This window comes from Hyperolius riggenbachi, chromosome 2 (genome assembly GCF_040937935.1).
Source record: "Hyperolius riggenbachi isolate aHypRig1 chromosome 2, aHypRig1.pri, whole genome shotgun sequence".
Lineage (NCBI taxonomy): Eukaryota > Metazoa > Chordata > Amphibia > Anura > Hyperoliidae > Hyperolius > Hyperolius riggenbachi.
In genome coordinates, this window is record NC_090647.1 from 338,199,859 (window position 1) to 338,220,425 (window position 20,567).

At 44.0% G+C, this 20,567-nt stretch overlaps 1 protein-coding gene across 3 annotated transcripts in view; it reads right to left on the minus strand.

Moving 5' to 3' along the window:
* Positions 1-5,986: 5,986 nt before the first annotated feature.
* Positions 5,987-20,567, minus strand: part of LOC137546677 (tubby-related protein 1-like) — a 53,588-nt gene continuing 39,007 nt past the window's right edge. For all 3 annotated transcript variants that reach the window (XM_068269421.1, XM_068269419.1, XM_068269418.1), the window contains 4 exons: positions 11,240-11,348; positions 7,532-7,630; positions 7,187-7,358; positions 5,987-6,196 (listed from right to left, as the gene is read on the minus strand). In XM_068269421.1, the coding sequence (XP_068125522.1) occupies positions 6,063-6,196; positions 7,187-7,358; positions 7,532-7,630; positions 11,240-11,348 (514 nt within the window). In that variant the 3' untranslated portion in view covers positions 5,987-6,062. The remainder of the gene's footprint in view (positions 6,197-7,186; positions 7,359-7,531; positions 7,631-11,239; positions 11,349-20,567) is intronic.

A 20,567-nucleotide genomic window follows, 5' to 3' on the forward strand; every position in this document is an offset into this window, starting at 1 on the left:
TGTTTGCTGCCAATGTTTTTAGCTTCTATAATAATAACCAATGTGATTCTTTTAAAGGGGAGGATTTGTAGCTATGTGGCCATGTAGATGTAGGACTTTTCCCGGATGAAATTTGTGAATGCTTAGATACAGCTACGAATGTTTTTCTATAGTGGAAGGAAGAATCGGAAGGATTTTTGCAGCATTCTGAGCAGTTGAACAGGTGTAAGGAAAAATATTGCAACCTGTAACCTGAATGGACTGTGCCTAACTGCGTAAGCCCGCCTTCTTTTACATTTCCCGGCTGTTTAGTTCCCTCCTGGGGGGTTTATTAGTTGCCCACCGGGGGGGGGGAATAGTAGTTGCCCACCAGGGGAGTTCTTTATTCCCTCCAGGGAGGTTATTGCCCAGTTGAAGAGGGTTCTGTGTGAAAATAGGGTTAGGTTGGATTGCATTTTCTGATACGAATACATTGAAATTAATAGTTAGGTTTCACTTTCTGATAGCTATAAGTATAAATTATTGCAACCGGTTGCAAAATATTATAAAGTTGCAAAAATTTTCATTACACTGGCCATCAGATAGGGAATGCCCATAGAGCAAGAGCATAGAGATATTAACCTCCCTGGCGGTTTGTTAAAATCCGCCAGGGGGCAGCAAATTTTTTTTTTTTCATGTAGCGAGACAATGTCTCGCTACATGATAGCCGCTGCTGAGCGGCATTCCCGCAGCCCCTCCGATCGCAGCCGGCGAACGGAGATCAAGAGATCCCGTTCAAAGAACGGGATCTCTTGGAGGGCTTCCCCCGTCATCGACGTCGTGACGTCAAAGGGGAATCCGATCCACCCCACAGCGCTGCCTGGCACTGATTGGCCAGGCAGCACACGGGGTCTGGGGGGGCGGCTGCGGCGACGGGTACAGCGGCGGATTGGCGGGTAGCGGCGGCGATCGGAGGTTACACGCAGCTAGCAAAGTGCTAGCTGCGTGTAACAAAAAAAAATTATGCAAGTCGGCCCAGCGGGGCCTGAGCGGTGCCTCCCGGCGGCATAGCCCGAGCTCAGCTCGGGCTTACCGCCAGGGAGGTTAAACCACAAATGATTGGTTGTGCCATTGAGGCTAGGTTCACAGTGCAACATTGTTTTGTGATGTGACGTTAAAGTCGCAATGCAGCATTACAACGCAACGCAAAAAAAGGTGGTAACGCATATTAATGCTGTTACCGTCGCATACAGTAGGTACACTAAAGCATACAGGCAATGAAAAGCATGCTTTCCTGTACCTGGTAATGTGTGCATTTAGAGGCAACCACCTTGCTCTACCATAGTACTACAATGTGACGCTAATGCCGCGCAGTGAACGTCCCATGGGCTTATCATTGCAGTACGGTAAGTTGCGTTATAAGACTTTATAACGCAGCTCTGTAATGCCCCACTGTGAACCTAGCCTAAAAGTTCAATGTCCGTACACACCTAAGCAGGGGAAAATCCAGGATTTTCAAGGGGGGGACTCCTGATAGGTTTCTTTTGGCAAGCCGCACACTACCGCGCATGCGTTTGCCCACAAAATCCACACGATGCACAGCATTTCTCCACAAAATACACACAATGCGCAGTGTTTCCCTACAAAATACACATGATGCAGTAGTGTTTCGCCAAAATATATATAATGTGGCAGTGATTAAGTAGCCAGATAACCCCCCTTTATTATGGATAACGAAATTACCCCACCCCTCTTTAGTATAGGTGACCAGATGACCCCCATTTATCACACAGGTAGCCAGATGAGGCCCCCCCCCCCAGTTAGGATAGGTAACCACATGATCCCCATTTATAGTATATAGCCAGATGACTCCCAGTTCAGTACATTCCCCCTTGTATTTCACCAGATCCCCCTTGTATATATAGCCAGTGTATATAGTCAGATCCCCTGTATATATAACCAGAGATCCCCCCCTGTATATAGCCATATACCCACTGTATGTAGCCAGATGCCTCCCCCTGCATATAGCCAGTGTATATAGCCAGATCCCCCTGCATACAGCCAGTGTATAGCCAGATCCCCCTGCATATAGCCAGTTTATATAGCCAGATCCCCCTGCATATAGCCAGTGTATATAGCCAGATCCCCCTGCATATAGCCAGTGTATATAGCCAGATCCCCCTGCATATAGCCAGTGTATATAGTCAAATGCCCCTGCATATAGCCAGTGTATATAGTCAGATCCCCCCTGTAAATATAGCCAGATGAACCCCCCCTCTCTCCCTCTCACATATGGTGGATCATGGAATGGATGGCTGGCTGGCTTCCAAACATCCCCCCGCCCTGCCTCTCAGTGAGCCCGGGCTGCACTTGCCTTATCCAGACTCCAGCTCATCCAGCAGCAGTACTTCTCTCTCCATGGACGCATACTCTGATGTCCAATGGCCTTCAGGGGGAGGAGCGTGGCCGCTGCGGCTGGATGGCGTGGTGACGTCACGTTAGAGCCAGGATGAAAGGTAGCCAACTAGCCATGGAGACCTGGGACGCCATTACCGCAGCCAAGAAAGGTAATGTATCTTTGCGCTGCCCCCCTAGTACCCCCGCTCTCATACCGCCAGTCAGAGAGACCCTCCCCCAGGGGCGTAACTAGAAATCTCTGGGTCCCCCTGCGAAAATGAGGATGGGGCCCTCCCCATAGGCACCAAATAAACGTAATGGGGCAGCGTTTCACTATAAAATAATCCTAATGCAGCAATGTTTCACTATAAAATAATCCTAATGCAGCAATGTTTCACTATAAAATAATCCTAATGCAGCAATGTTTGACCAGAAATGAATCGTAAAATGGGCAGCATTTCACCAGAAATGAATCATAAAATGGGCAGCATTTAACCATAAAATGATCATAAAGTGGGCAGCATTTCACCATAAAATAATCGTAAAGTGGGCAGCATTTCACTAGAAATTAATCATAAATTGAGCAGCATTTCACCAGAAATTCATCATAAATTGAGCAGCATTTCACCGTAAAATAATCGTAAATTGGGCAGCATTTCACCAGAAATTAATTGTAAATTGGGCAGCATTTCACCATAAAATAATCGTAAATTGGGCAGCATTTCACCAGAAATTAATTGTAAATTGGGCAGCATTTCACCATAAAATAATCGTAAAGTGGGCAGCAGTCACCAGAAAATAATCGTAATGTGGACAGCAGCCATCAGAAAATAATCGTAATGTGGGCAGCAGCCATCAGAAAATAATCATAATGTGGGCAGCAGCCATCAGAAAATAATCGTAATGTGGGCAGCAGTCATCAGAAAATAATCGTAATGTGGGCAGCAGTCATCAGAAAATAATCGTAATGTGGGCAGCAGTCATCAGAAAATAATCGTAATGTGGGCAGCAGCCAGCAGTCATCAGAAAATAATCGAAATGTGGGCAGGAGTCACCAGAAAATAATCGTAAAGTGGGCAGCAGTCACCAGAAAATCGCAATGTTCTGACTCACGTCTCTCTTCACCGGCTCTCTTCACCGGCTGCCGCTGCTCAGATTCAGGAGGCACTTCCGGTCTCAGTGCGAGGGAGTGGTTCCAGACACCCGGAACACCCCCTTCCGTGCGCCAGTGCTAAGGGTCTGCTCACAAATGTGAAGTATACACAGGCCCAGATTTACCTCACAGGAGCCTAGAAGCACAGATGTCCTGGCACTCTAGACTTCCCCCTCCATGTACCTACAAACCCCCACACTGCAAGTGTACTGGCTGTCCCAACTGTCACTTCTCCCTTACTTCCCTTGCCATCATAGCTGGTGTCCCATAGCCAGAGGTACCCTCAATATTAAGTAGCTAGAGGTGCCCTCAAGTATTAGGAGGCTATAGCAGCACACAGGGAGTAACTTCGGCGCCATCAGAAGACGGAGCTGAAGTTACTTTTAAAACACTATAATTCGGCCTCCAGCAATTGCTGGAAGCCAAATTATTTCATTCCCAACTATCCATGGCGGCCTGGATCGGGAATAGTATTTAACACGGCCGGGACTTGTGCAGGAGCAGGATAAGCCATACCGCTGTATCCTGCGCCCAAGTCTCCCGCACCGATTCCTCTCCTGCATCCAAGTCTCCCGCACTGATTCCTCTCCTGCATCCAAGTCTCCAGCGCCGATTCCTCTCCTGCGTCCAAGTCTCCCGCACCGATTCCTCTCCTGCATCCAAGTCTCCAGCGCCGATTCCTCTCTTGCGTCCAAGTCTCCCGAGCCGATTCCTCGCTAGAGGAGCCCCTTAAAAATTAGGTAGCTAAAAGGAACCTCAGCATTAAGTAGCCAGAGGTACCCTCAGTATTAAGTAGCTAGAGTCTCATTTACACTCTCATCAGGGCTCTGCATAGGGAAAGAGGGAGGGAGGCGCTCGGGCAGGGGACAGAGCCGCCTTCCCATCATCAGGCGCCTGTAGGCACGTGCCTACAGTGCCTTATGGTGAATCCAGCCGAGTATACAGTTTGCTTACCTGGCACATTTTCTATGGAACCCAAGCTGCTATTTCCTGATCAGCAAAGTATTCTTCTGGTAAGTTGGACAACCCCTAGTGTTTTCTGCCTTGCCTGAAACTCCTAACATTATACTGCTGCAAAACTGCACCTTGCTTGGCTAGAAGTCACAGAGGTGGTCTGCCACCCCAAGAAAATAGCACAATTAAGGTAGAAAACAGCCATGAAAGGAAAGAATTTATATCTTATCCTATCCTATAATATGTAAAAACATATTTTGATGCCACTGTTGTGGTTGAAAGTATCTTGTAAATTCAAAAAGATTAACAAAATGGGGAGTTATGAGTATATTTCAAAATCTTATTTATTGCCTTTGTGCAGCAATTTGCTTTTATTTTGTACATGTAGGCTATAAGGGTCCTTGCACACTGTGCACAATGCATAATGCACGTGTGAACTGTAATGGAGACTAGACTAATGCAGAGCCTGAATGCAGTGAGTTAGATATAATGATTCGTTACAGCACCATAGAATTGTATGGGCATTGAGTTGGCATGCAGAATTATTCTGCAACGCAATTGATGCAGTGTTCAAGAGCCTAAAAGAAAACTTTTATTAGAATTTGTTTCTGCACTTATGATAATAGGTGAAACAAAAGCACCAACAAGATTAAAATACACAGAAAACTGTTTAAAAAGGGAAGAAGTGGTGGGCTTGCCTCTCCTTCAGAAGACAAAAGTGATCTATTTCAAAAACACTTTTATTTAGACAATAAAATCCACATGCAATGCATTTTGTAGGTCACACCTGCTTCCTCAGTCAAACAAATAAAGGAGTATCTGTTTCTGGAACACTGAGTTCTGCACCTTCTGAAATAGACTCCTTGTCTTACTTTCAGATACAACAGAGAGCAACATCTTAACCTAAATAGGATTGGGTTTATTCTCCCCACCCGCCTGTACAGTGGCAGCCTATCAGGTAAGGTAACCCATGTTTGTGAGTATTACTGTATCTTAAGCTGAAAAGGTAACCCATTATCGGTACATATACCATATCGGACTCTCAGTCTCACCTTTTGTGTTTCCTTAAGCTGTTTCTGTACGTGGCTGTGTTACAGAGCGGCCCTTCGGTGGTGATTGAGGTTGCCTTCCATGTTTGGTAGTTTGAGCAGCACCACTGCACAAAATCCTTTATGTGGAAGAGTATTTGTAAATGTTATGCCACTCTGTGGGAGGACACAACAGTGTGTGACAGACACAGTTGAAAAGGGACAGACTTGCAGCTGCACTGCTAATCTTATGTGCAACTAATCTCTCTGCTTAAAAACTCTCAGTGGCAGTTACCTGTGCTTGTGGGGCAAAAAGATTAGTGAGCACTGGCCTTTCACAACGCTGTAAAGCATCTGTGCATGGTAAGGCTGAGAGGACGATAGTCACAAAAGTGAGTAGACCGGCCTAGAAATGAAGGTAAACTTTAATGCCAAAGTCCTTCCATTTCCTCATGGCAACATATGTTAAGTATCTTCAAAAATAAATGCATAAATGTTAAAATTTTCTGGTCTTTTATTATAAATATTCTTTTCAAGTAGCATGTACACATTTAAATAATGTCCTTGACACATCATTCACATGCCAATTTTCCATCAAAGCTAGACAGTGCAATAGCAAAAGCTTGAACAGCACACATGGGGTACTTGTAGTCCATTGTGAATGCGTCGTCAGCTATGCGACCAAACTGCATGATGATGTAATCGACTGGAAATAGAAAAGTACCCAAGTTAGTACAAACAATTTTTAAAGGTTTAGCTACTTTTCTCATATATTGTTATATTAGAGCACATATAGTATCCCGCTGCTCTGCTGGGTGCTAAACAAGATAGCAACTGGTGGAACTAGGAGGACTAACATTCATTTCTGAGTTGCTTTTAAGATTTGACTAAGATAAATAAAAATGTAAACACATATTTTACTCCACTAAGGCTGCACAGATATTATAACTTTTTAACGTACAACCCCATTTCCTATAAAGATAGGGCAGTGTGTGCTTGTATAACAGGAAACGGAGGAGTTGTATGTATAACACGGACCTTACCCAATCTTATCCTGGTACTCCTATATTATTTAATTAACCATATGCACCCAGCCAGCAACACCACTGCCTTCACTAACTGAAACCACACTATGAAATGTCTACTAGCCAAGGGACAGCTGCTCCTTTATACAAATATGTGGCCATTTTTGGGGTGAACAGATAGCACTACAAAACCTCACTCATATTACCAGAATTGCGTTTATCAAAGGGCTCCTATGCCCATCAGCAGTGGACAAGGTTCTGTGGAAGGGAAATAGGGAATATGTTACATGTCCGTCTCTGGGACTTGACCCACTGCTGTCATAGTTGGAAGCCTTGTTTTATATATTAAAAAACAAAACAAAACACTCTGTGGCTACAGAGTTTTGGTAAATCACTCATTACATTTTTTTTTAAAAGTTAATTAATGTGAACATTACACAAATGCATTCCCTCATGCATAATTACATGTTAAATGAATGCATACCTGTACCCATGGCTGTTAAATGTTTTTGCATGTGGAGATGGTGAAGCAAAGGCAACAAAATTCTCCAAAAAGGAGCTAAACTAGGCACCAAGGAAGTTTACGGCATGGTAACATATGAGGCAGGATACACTGCCATTTTATGGGGAAAAAAATCAGTGAGTATTTTAACACCATGAACTATACTTACGATCATCAGAGTGGACAATCTGAAAGTTTTTGACAGAAGGGTGAGTGACACGCCCATGGAAGTTGAGAACATAGGATTGTGTTTCATCATTCCATGTAGGACTCTTGTTATGCAGTTCAATGACATTGTCCATGTTCTTGTTTTGCCACCGCTGGAGCAGCCCATCATTGTCCTTAGGAGGAGAAGGCTTAGTTAATATGAATCATTCCAATTAGTTAAGCCGTGCATTTATTGACCACTAATAAACATTTTGTAAATCTATTTTGCTACCTATTTAAATGTATGTCAAACAGGATCAACAAAAACGTCTGCACTACAGCATGGTGAAACCTTTATTCAACTTACATTACGAGGACGAATAGGCACCCTTTCACAATCTTCATCCATTCCTGGTATTAAAACAGTCATTTTCCTAGGACCTTTAAAACCCAGTACATTTGTTTCCTGAGCAAGAAAGGTAAAATCATATTTTGCATTCAAAATGGTTTCAAAACATATCAAACAATATCAAAGTATGTTCAACACAGCAGAAATAAAAACAAGAACAAGAAAAATGTACGAAACCTATACTGACTTCCAATAGTATTTAATTTTTGAAAACAGTAAAAGCTTACACATGTGCCATGATACAGTGGGTTGCAAAAGTATTCGGCCCCCTTGAAGTTTTCCACATTTTGTCATATTACTGCCTCAAACATGAATCAATTTTATTGGAATTCCACATGAAAGACCAATACAAAGTGGTGTACACATGAGAAGTGGAACGAAAATCATACATGATTTCAAACATTTTTTTTACAAATAAATAACTGCAAAGTGGTGTGTGCATAATTATTCGGCCCCCTTTGATCTGAGTGCAGTCAGTTGCCTATAGGCGTTGCCTGATGAGTGCTAATGACTAAATAGAGCACCTGTGTGTAATCTAATGTCAGTACAACTACAGCTGCTCTGTGAGGGCCTAAGAGGCTGTCTAAGAGAATATTGGGAGCAACAGAGCAACAACACCGTGAAGTCCAAAGAACACACAAGACAGGTCAGGGATCAAGTTATTGAGAAATTTAAAGCAGGCTTAGGCTGCAGAAAGATTTCCAAAGCCTTGAACATCCCACACAGCACTGTTCAAGCGATCATTCAGAAATGGAAGGAGTATGGCACAACTGTAAACCTACCAAGACAAGGCCATCCACCTAAACTCACAGGCCGAACAAGGAGAGCGCTGATCAGAAATGCAGTCAAGAGGCCAATGGTGACTCTGGACGAGCTGCGGAGATCTACAGCTCAGGTGGGAGACTCTGTCCATAGGACAACTATTAGTCATGCACTGCACAAAGTTGGCCTTTATGGAAGAGTGGCAAGAAGAAAGGCATTGTTAACAGAAAGCATAAGAAGTCCCGTTTGCAGTGTGCCACAAGCCATGTGGGGGACACAGCAACCATGTGGAAGAAGGTGCTCTGGTCAGATGAGACCAAAATCGAACTTTTTGGCCAAAATGCAAAACGCTTTGGCCTCTATTCATAAAACGTTACCACAAGTTTACCGCTCAAAACAGCTGACTTTCCCGACCATTTAGCAAAGTGTGCATTCATAAAAGCTATTTCCGCATAAAAAGTTACAATTCCCCAGCAGAGCAATAAATTTCAGCCTTGTGCAGTGATTTTCTAGATTTATCTAGAAAAAGTAACAAAATGTCCATTCATAAAGATTAGAGGATGTGGTATGTGGACGGGAAATACCGCTTCCTCGGATGTAGCAAGAAGCGTGCGGAATACATGCAAGTGAATGGAGACAGACCTCCCAAGCAGCAGCAGAGAGAGCAGCGCACGGAGGGACTCTGCCAGCTTCTGTGTTTCCGCATGCCTTCCGACAGCTTACCGCCATCCTACAGCGGGAAATCTCCGCACTGCTATCGCAGCTGGAAACATTTTTATGAATGACCACCTTTGTGTGGCGGAAAACTAACACTGCACATCACTCTGAACACACCATCCCCACTGTCAAATATGGTGGTGGCAGCATCATGCTCGGGTGGTGCATCTCTTCAGCAGGGACAGGGAAGCTGGTCAGAGTTGATGGGAAGATGGATGGAGCCAAATACAGGGCAAACTTGGAAGAAAACCTCTTGGAGACTGCAAAAGACTTGAGACTGGGGCGGTGGTTCACCTTCCAGCAGGACAGTGACCCTAAACATAAAGCCAGGGCAACAATGGAATGGTTTAAAACAAAACATATCCATGTGTTAGAATGGCCCAGCCAAAGTCCAGATCTAAATCCAATCGAGAATCTGTGGCAAGATCTGAAAACTGCTGTTCACAAACGCTGTCCATCTAATCTGACTGAGCTGGAGCTGTTTTGCAAAGAAGAATGGGCAAGGATTTCAGTCTCTAGATGTGCAAAGCTGGTAGAGACATACCCTAAAAGACTGGCAGCTGTAATTGCAGCAAAAGGTGGTTCTACAAAGTATTGACTCAGGGGGCCGAATAATTACGCACACCCCACTTTGCAGTTATTTATTTGAAAAAAACGTTTGGAATGATGTATGATTTTCGATCCACTTCTCACATGTACACCACTTTGTATTGATCTTTCACGGGGAATTCCAATAAAATTGATGCATGTTTGTGGCAGTAATGTGACAAAATGTGGAAAACTTCAAGGGGGCTGAATACTTTTGCAACCCACTGTAGATCGCTAAACTACATTAGAGAGCTAATTACCAGTGATCATTCTAGGTGACAGTAACTGAGCCTCTGTATGTAGTTTTTGCTTTCAGTGTCAAGTATGAAAGTACTTTAAGATATATACAGTATTTGATTATACTTTACACCTTGCACCAATGCTACTGCAGGGAATATTAGAAAATGAAAAGCAATGGTCCATATGAAATTAACTTTTTTTTCCCCTGAGTTTTTCTCCTAGGAGATAACTTTTAGCATAGCTTTTCAACACTTTGCAATTGAAAAAGTACAAAGAAGTAGGTGAAAAAGTACTATCACAATTATTTTAAGTATTTTCTTGCTTACTGGTGATTTAAAAGGCATTTTATTGACAAGTTTGAAAACATCATTTTGGAGAAAACTCTGGAGAAAAAAAGTTAAAGCAGGATTGTCAGCCACAATATCAAATTCCATTTACCCACTGCACTGTGTTTATTATGCAGTCTGCAACCTAACCCTGAATTGCAAGCATTCCAATCTAATCATAAATGTGTCTGCTTAAATAAATCTTATCTCTATCAGCCTGGCTCTATTTGGTACATTGCCGAGAAGAAGGAAGCTTATCATCTCCCCTCCTGCTCCTCATTGATTGGCTGAGTGCAGTTCAGCGTGACACAAGGCTCAGAAGGGAAAAGCTGCTGAAATATGATCCATGCTGTGATCACATGTATTTACAAAGCAAGCTAGATATGGCAGTTTCCAGAAGAAAAGAAGCATAAGGAAGGAAAAAACATTGAGATTGGCTTTGGTCAGAAGGAGTAAAAATAGAAAATGCCAGGACAATGTTTCTCTTTATTTACTATATAAAAATCACTGAAATCAAAATGTGGACAGTACAAAACATATGTTATGCAAGTAAAACAAGTATTTATCTACTTATATATGTGTTTTTTTCCCCCTAGGATAGTATGACTGTCCCTGCTGCTTTAATAGCATATGAGCCAAGTGAGAGTTTTCTGACCCAATAATAGCAATCAAGTAATAAAACGTATATTTTAATTACAATACTCTTTAATAGTAAAATATGACAAACAGTTAAAATATGACAAACAGTAAAAGCCTGAAAACCCTCGCCTTGTTTTCTGTTTTCTAATTTGCTGCCTGATCGAGGGGTGGCTGACTTACCAACTGATATTGTTGTATACTAGTACAGGAAACGTCACATAGTTTAGCATTTTTAGTCGTACATTCTCTTTTCCCAGACAGAAAACACTAACTTTTAAGTGAGAGCTAAAAGGGGAAAATGTTACAACAACAACTAAAAATCTTGGTGGTTCTGGCTTCTGGCTTCTCTAAATGAGATTTAGTGAGGCTTAATTAAAAACTCTTACATACTTACATAAACAATTGCCGAAAGCTCCTGCCGTACATTGGACCAGTCTGAATTTGCTCTATCAGGATTTGCACCATTGTCAAATACTGTAAACTTTGTACCCATTAGATTAGACCTAAGACAATAAGCGATAAGTATGTGAAACAAACAGTAATCCTAATTTAAGTTCTAGAATTAATCTATTTTAAAAGGTATTTTTGATTGAACTGATACGTTTCTGGACAAAACTGATTGAATCCCCTTCTGTACAGCTGAATCATTTCAGAAAAGTAAATGCTGCATCCAAAACTATGCACTTTGAAGACCTATAGTACAGTGTCTGCTGCTATATTCTACACGTCAGACAAATGTTATTTAGAAAAATAAAAGTAATTAAAACACAGAAGGTTCCCTAACTGCTTATACATCTCCCTTAAAGAGAATCTGTAATAAAAAAAAAATAGTGCCCCTGGGGGTACTTACCTCGGGAAGGAGAAGCCTCTAGATCAGGCATGGGCAAACTCGGCCCTCCAGCTGTTACGGAACTACAAGTCCCACAATGCATTTGCCTTTATGAGTCATGACTGTGGCTGTCAGACTCCTGCAATGCATTGTGGGACTTGTAGTTCCTTAACAGCTGGAGGGCCAAGTTTGCCCATGCCTGCTCTAGATCCTAATGAGGTTTCCCCATCCTCCGTAGTAGCCCTAACCCAGCACTGGGACCCCCAGACAGCTGCAGACGGCAATATTTACCTGTTGGATCCAGCACAGGCACAGTACCATTTCCCCCACTTGGGCTCCAGTGGAAATAGCCAAGCTTGATCGGGCCTGCTCTACTGTGCAGGCACAGGTGTCTCATGCGTACGCAGTAGAGTGGACCCGATTGGGTTAGTTCCGCCGGAGCTTCAGGGGGAAGATGGTACTGTGCCAGCACTGGATCCAAAGGGTAAATATCGCTGCATGCTACAGGAGCTACAGCACCTGCATGCATCCTCTGACAAGCTTGTCTGTGGATTTTTGGGGAGAACCAGCGCTGGATCGGGACTACTGTGGAGGACTGGGGAAGCCTCATTAGAATCCAGAGCCCCCCCCCCCCAAGGTAAGTACCCCCCATGGGCACTTTAAAACTGCCAAAGTTGATTAGTCAGGCAATAGTAATTCTAAGAGGGGATATTAATAGCAGCCTCAATTTCTAGTGAATGATCAATTTTTTTTATAAGATCATTCAAATTGAAAGAGAAGATTGTTTTTCAATTATCCATTCCATTACAGAATCCAACGTATGATCAAATCTCCACAAGTTATAATAATATCTATGAAAAAATCTGCTAAGCAGAACGAATTAGAGATGAGCGTAATGACCTAATTACGATTTTGCGAAATTTCGCGTAATTAGTGTAATTACGATTATGGCCGTAAGTACATAATCGTAATGAAGAAGGATTTCGCGAAATTTCGCGTAAGCGTAATTTTCGCGTAATTTTCGCATTACAGTCGCATCATGCCGTAATTTCGCATTAAACGCTACCGTAATTTCGCGTTAAACCGTAACGCTCCGTATAATATAAAAAAGCCGCCGACTTTAAGGGTTAATAGCAAAGCCCCCTTAAATGCTAAGAGCCTCAAATTTGGAGAATATATTAAGGAGATCAGGAGGAATAAGAGGAAAACATTTTTTTTCAAAAAGACCTTATAGTTTTTGAGAAAATCGATGTTAAAGTTTCAAAGGAAAAATGTAAACATTTAAAAACCCGCCGACTTTAACGGTTAATAGCAAAGCCTGCTTAAAGTTTAGGAACACCAAATTCCCAGGGTATATTAAGGGGATCAGTGGGAATAAGAGGAAAAAAACATTTTTCAAAAAGACCTTATAGTTTTTGAGAAAATCGATTTTTAAGTTTCAAGGGCGAAAATGTCTTTTAAATGCGGAAAATGTCAGTTTTTTTTGCACAGGTAACAATAGTGTATTATTTTCATAGATTCCCCCAAGTGGGAAGAGTTTTACTTACTTCGTTCTGAGTGTGGGAAATATAAAAAAAAACGACGTGGGGTCCCCCCTCCCAGACCTCTTTAACCCCTTGTCCCCATGCAGGCTGGGATAGCCAGAATGCGGAGCACCGGCCGCGTGGGGCTCCGCACCCTGACTATACCAGCCCGCATGGTCCATGGATTAGGGGGTCTCGGAAGGGGAGGGGCATCCAAGCTTTCCCCTCCCCCTCCGAGCCCTTGTCCAATCCAAGGACAAGGGGCTCTTCTCCACCTCCGATGGGCGGTGGAGGTGGAGGCCGCGATTTCCTGGGGGGGAGGTTCATGGTGGAATCTGGGAGTCCCCTTTAAAAAGGGGTCCCCCAGATGCCCACCCCCCCTCCCAGGAGAAATGAGTATAGAGGTACTTGTACCCCATACCCATTTCCTTTAAGAGTTAAAGTAAATAAACACACAGACACTTAGAAAAAGTATTTTAATTGAACAAAAAACATAACCACGAAAAAAGTCCTTTAATATTCTTAATTAACCATTAATACTTACCTGTCCCTTTAAATAAATGATCCCTCGCAATATCCTCGGAAATGTTCTATCAGTTACAATGTAACAAAGTTATTACAATGTAACAACTTTGTTACATTGTAACTACGCCGCACCCGACGCCACTCGCCGCTCAGCCGCCGCATACGCGTCCGTGCAGGACGCTAAGTCCCCGCAGCTCCCGCTGTCCACCCCGCCCACATCTGTCACCCACATGTCACCCACATGTGGGTGACATGTGGGTGACATGTGGGAGAGGCGGGGAGGGCAGCGGAGCCGGCGGGGACTTAGCGTCCTGCACGGACCCGACAGAGCTCTGAGCTATATAGCTCAGAGCTCTGAGAAGCATCTTTGTATTTGGGCTCCAAGGAGCCCCATTGGTCCTTAGCAGACCAATGGGGTTCCTTCAAATCAGAAGGAACCCCATTGGTCTGCTAAGGACCAATGGGGCTCCTTGGAGCCCAAATACAAAGATGCTTTATAGCTATATAGCTCAGAGCTCTGTCGGGTCCGTGCAGGACGCTAAGTCCCCGCCGGCTCCGCTGCCCTCCCCGCCTCTCCCACATGTCACCCACATGTCACCCACATGTGGGTGACATGTGGGTGACAGATGTGGGCGGGGTGGACAGCGGGAGCTGCGGGGACTTAGCGTCCTGCACGGACGCGTATGCGGCGGCTGAGCGGCGAGTGGCGTCGGGTGCGGCGTAGTTACAATGTAACAAAGTTGTTACATTGTAATAACTTTGTTACATTGTAACTGATAGAACATTTCCGAGGATATTGCGAGGGATCATTTATTTAAAGGGACAGGTAAGTATTAATGGTTAATTAAGAATATTAAAGGACTTTTTTCGTGGTTATGTTTTTTGTTCAATTAAAATACTTTTTCTAAGTGTCTGTGTGTTTATTTACTTTAACTCTTAAAGGAAATGGGTATGGGGTACAAGTACCTCTATACTCATTTCTCCTGGGAGGGGGGGTGGGCATCTGGGGGACCCCTTTTTAAAGGGGACTCCCAGATTCCACCATGAACCTCCCCCCCAGGAAATCGCGGCCTCCACCTCCACCGCCCATCGGAGGTGGAGAAGAGCCCCTTGTCCTTGGATTGGACAAGGGCTCGGAGGGGGAGGGGAAAGCTTGGATGCCCCTCCCCTTCCGAGACCCCCCAATCCATGGACCATGCGGGCTGGTATAGTCAGGGTGCGGAGCCCCACGCGGCCGGTGCTCCGCATTCTGGCTATCCCAGCCTGCATGGGGGACAAGGGGTTAAAGAGGTCTGGGAGGGGGGACCCCACGTCGTTTTTTTTTTATATTTCCCACACTCAGAACGAAGTAAGTAAAACTCTTCCCACTTGGGGGAATCTATGAAAATAATACACTATTGTTACCTGTGCAAAAAAAACTGACATTTTCCGCATTTAAAAGACATTTTCGCCCTTGAAACTTAAAAATCGATTTTCTCAAAAACTATAAGGTCTTTTTGAAAAAAAAATTTTTCCTCTTATTCCCACTGATCCCCTTAATATACCCTAGGAATTTGGTGTTCCTAAACTTTAAGCAGGCTTTGCTATTAACCGTTAAAGTCGGCGGGTTTTTAAATGTATACATTTTTACTTTGAAACTTTAACATCGATTTTCTCAAAAACTATAAGGTCTTTTTGAAAAAAAAAATTTTCCTCTTATTCCTCCTGATCTCCTTAATATATTCTCCAAATTTGAGGCTCTTAGCATTTAAGGGGGCTTTGCTATTAACCCTTAAAGTCGGCGGCTTTTTTATATTATACGTAGCGTTACGGTTTAACGCGAAATTACGGTAGCGTTTAATGCGAAATTACGGCATGAACGAAACGCGAAATTTCGCGTTGAAAATTACGCTTACGGTATTTTCAATTACGATTTTAATGGCAATTTCGCTACGCTAATTTCGCATCGTAATCGCAAATTTCGCATGCGTAATTATAGTAATGCGAAATTACGAAAATTTCAGCTCAACTCTAAGAACGATTATTTGATTATTGATAATGCAATTGTTTAGGATCAATTTGGCCCATCAACTTCTCGGTTTTCATGCATTTCGATCTGAATAATCTGATTAATGATACCATCGTTCACTAAAAAAATTTACCATTAACTCCCCTCACTTGACATGTCCTTTAATTCTACACTGCCTTGAAAAGGGAACTTGTGCAGTCCTTGTCTGTTGGTGAAACCTCTAATGCTGGATACACACGGTTCGTTCCCGCACTCGATTCTCGTCGATGCGGTGCTCGATTCCCGTCGATTCGTTTATTTCAGACATGTCCGATTTGCATTTCGATGGATCGTTAAGTCGATTTGCCATACTTTACTTGGCAATCGACCTAAAAATCATCGAAATGCGCTCGGAAATGTTCGGGAATAATCTATTCGTCGGGAATCGAGCGGCGCATTCGATGCGGGAACGAACCGTGTGTATTCGCCATAAGAGATAGTGCTCTGCATCCTTTGACCATTTTCTATGTTGGTGCCAGTCATTAAAGTTGGTCACATCAGCCATAGAGATTCATAGGGGCAGCATGGGCAGCATGGTGGCGTAGTGGTTAGCTCTCTCGCCTTGCAGCGCTGGGTCCCTGGTTCGAATCCCAGCCAGGGCACTATCTGCAAAGAGTTTGTATGTTCTCTCCGTGTCTGCGTGGGTTTCCTCCGGGCACTCCGGTTTCCTCCCACATTCCAAAAACATACGGATAAGTTAATTGGCTCCCTCTAAAATTGGCCCTAGACTACAGTATTTACACTACATAATATAGACATATGGCAATGGTAGGGATTAGATTGTGAGCTCCTTTGAGGGACAGTTAGTGACAAGACAATATATATATATACACTGTACAGCGCTGCGTAATATGTCGGCGCTATATAAATACTAAATAATAATAATAATAATAGGGGTTTATTTGAATTTCTTGCTGCAGTTGATGTCACTAGCCACTTCAGGCTGCCAAATGCCCTACCAGAGTATATAAATAGAGACTGCAAGCAACATAGGGAGAAGCCTATCAATAATAAAGGCAGTGTTCTCCCCAGGGCCAATTAGGTGGGCGGGCCGCCCGGCTGTTTTCAAACCCCGCCCAGCTGCTCTTATTCGCCCTCTTAGCAAGAAAAAAAAACAGCGCTTAATAAACTGCAGGCAGAAGCGCTCCATTGCCTGCTAGCAACAGCGCCCAGCTCTGGTACACTACCGAAAGCTGATGCTGTACACTGCAGGAGCGCTCCTCTGCCTTTCACCTCACGCTTTCTGGTGGAGCAAGGATTGGCTGGGCGGCACCATGCGCTTCATCTAGCTGGAAACTCCAGCTTCATCTCTTCCTCCCGCCCTCCAATGAATAACAGGCTTTATTATCCCGGCACCTCTCTGTCCAATGAAAAGAGAGGTAGCCAAGGAAGCACACCCACACATCCTGTCAGCAGCCTGCAGGAGTTATGAGAGAGGAGACCACGTGGGTTCAGCAATCAGGGACAGCCATCAGGGATAGCTCATTCATTCTCTGTTTCCCCAGACAACGACCATGCCGGTGTATTTAGATAAGGAGCTGCTGGTCTAATCCAGCTACGGAGAGCAGAAGAGGTGATAGGACTTCAGAGCTCAGCTTTTTTTTTGTTTACGTTCATTCGGGGGACAGAGGACAGAGCAGTACACAGCATGTACAGTGACAGGGTGGTTCTGAAGCAGCCTCCTGTGCATTCCTCTCTAAAGCTGGCCATACACTAGGTCGATTCCCCGCCGATTGACAGCAGATTCGATCACTGGGATCGAATCTGCTGTCACATCGTTCACGCTACACACTAAATTTCGATCTATTTCGTCCGGAAATAGATCGATCCCGTCGATCGCTCCGTGCAGGAAATTACCGTTGATCGCCCGCGGGTAGGGAGCGCGTTGCTAGCGGCGTTCGAGTGCCCGACGACCGACGCAATAGAGCGGCAATGCATTACCTGCTCCGCCAGCGCGACTCCCCAGGTCTCCGCTGTCTTCTCCGCTCTGGTCTGGTCTCCGGGTCCGGCATGCTTCACTTCCTCCTGTCCCGGCAGGAAGTTTAAACAGTAGAGGGCTATACTGTTTAAACTTTCTGCCGGGACAGGAGGAAGTGAAGCATGCCAGACCCGGAGACCAGACCAGAGCGGAGAAGACAGCGGAGACCTGGGGAGTCGCGCCGGCGGAGCAGGTAATGTATGCGGGCGGGCGGGGGCAGAGGCAGCACCACCACCACAGATTGTGAACGGTTTCAGGCTGAAATCGGTTCACAATCTGTTTGCAGTAAAGGCAGCCATACGATCCCTCTCTGATCAGATTCGATCAGAGAGGGATCTATCTGTTGATTGAATCTGATGGCAAATCGACCAGTGTATGGCTACCTTAAGTCTCTCCTCTGCTCCCGAGTCCCAAACTGAAAGTTAAATAAAAAGTGCAATCTGCTCCCCTTCTGTGTCTGTCTCCCCCCTGCTTGCATCCTGTTTGAAGTGCTCTCCCTCCCCCTCTAACAATCACACTGCAGGAACAAAGGGGACCTGAACTCTTGCACAGAAGGAAAACGTAGTGAAATGTACTCTGTATGTATTTAGAGTCTAGCCTGTCTAATTAGCCCTCTTGTTTAATCACAATTTGTAATTTTAGTTCTCCCCTGCGTCACCTGATGCCATGGCAGATAAACTCATTTGAAAGCACAGAAGGATAACAATATGTCTGCTTCCTTGAAAGCAGTAGGTAGAAACAGTGCAGATTTATTGTAGAATTTGTATCGGCTGTAACAATTAAATGTTTTTCTTTAAAGTTTATTATGTTGTTGCTTATCTGTTAGAGGAGAGAGGAAGTTCTGAGTGCTGTTGTGCTTTAAAGGGACCTGAGCACCATAATCTGAAATAATTAATCCCTAATGCTAGGTGCACACAATGCAATTTTCTGACAGATTTACTGTCAGATTGACTATTTCCAACATGTCCGATCTGATTTCTGATCAAATTTGTGCTCAATTTCCCATAGAAGTGAACAGAAAATCAATTGAAAATCGGATTGAACATGTTGGAAATAGTTGATCTGAAAGTAAATCTGTCAGAAAATTGCATTGTATGTACCTAGCAGGTACAGTGGGTTGCAAAAGTATTCGGCCCCCTTGAAGTTTTACACATTTTGTCATATTACGGCCACAAACATGAATCAATTTTATTGGAATTCCACGTCAAAGACCAATACAAAGTGGTGTACACGTGAGAAGTGGAACGAAAATCATACATGATTCCAAACATTTTTTACAAATCAATAACTGCAAAGTGGGGTGTGCGTAATTATTGAGCCCCCTTTGGTCTGAGTGCAGTCAGTTGTCCATAGACATTGCCTGATGAGTGCTAATGACTAAATAGAGTGCACCTGTGTGTAATCTAATGTCAGTACAAATACAGCTGGTCTGTGACGGCCTCAGAAGTTGTCCAAGAGAATATTGGGAGCAACAACACTATTAAGGCTAAAGAACACACCAGACAGGTCAGGGATAAAATTATTGAGAAATTTAAAGCAAGCTTAGGCTACAAAAAGATTTCCAAAGCCTTGAACATCCCAAGGAGCACTGTTCAAGCGATCATTCAGAAATAGAAGGAGAATGGCACAACTGTAAACCTACCAAGACAAGGACATCCACCTAAACTCACAGGCCGAACAAGGAGAGCACTGATCAGAAATGCAGTCAAGAGGCCCATGGTGACTCTGGACGAGCTGCAGAGATCTACAGCTCAGGTGGGGGAATCTGTCCATAGGACAACTATCAGTCGTGCACTGCACAAAGTTGGCCTTTATGGAAGAGTGGCAAGAAGAAAGCCATTGTTAACAGAAAAGCATAAGAAGTCCCGTTTGCAGTTTGCCACAAGCCATGTGGGGGACACAGCAAACAAGTGGAAGAAGGTGCTCTGGTCAGATGAGACCAAAATCAAACTTTTTGGCCAAAATGCAAAACGCTATGTGTGGCAGAAAACGAACACTGCACATCACTCAGAATGCACCATCTCCACTGTCAAATATGGTGGTGGCAGCATCATGCTTGGGGGGTGCATCTCTTCAGCAGGGACAGGGAAGCTGGTCAGAGGTGATGGGAAGATGGATGGAGCCAAATACAGGGCAATCTTGGAAGAAAACCTGTTTGAGTCTGCAAAAGACTTGAGGCTGGGGCGGAGGTTCACCTTCCAGCAGGACAATGACCCTAAACATAAAGCCAGGGCAACAATGGAATGGTTTAAAACAAAACATATTCATGTGTTACAATGGCCCAGTCAAAGTCCAGATCTAAATCCAATCGAGAATCTGTGGCAAGATCTGAAAACTGCTGTTCACAAACTCTGTCCATCTAATCTGACTGAGCTGGAGCTCTTTTGCAAAGAAGAATGGGGAAGGATTTCAGTCTCTAGATGTGCAAAGCTGGTAGAGACATACCCTAAAAGACTGGCAGCTGTAATTGCAGCAAAAGGTGGTTCTACAAAGTATTGACTCAGGGGGCCGAATAATTACGCACACCCCACTTTGCAGTTATTGATTTGTAAAAAATGTTTGGAACCATGTATGATTTTCGTTCCACTTCTCACATGTACACCACTTTGTATTGGGCTTTCACGGGGAATTCCAATAAAATTGATTCATGTTTGTGGCGGTAATGTGACAAAATGTGGAAAACTTCAAGGGGGCCGAATACTTTTGCAAGCCACTGTACATCAGCTCGTCTCTCCTCATCCTCCTATGCTGTAAGCAGAGTTGTACTGGTCCTGCATTCCCCCGTCGCACCCCACCCGGCTATTTTTTCATGCCACCTGG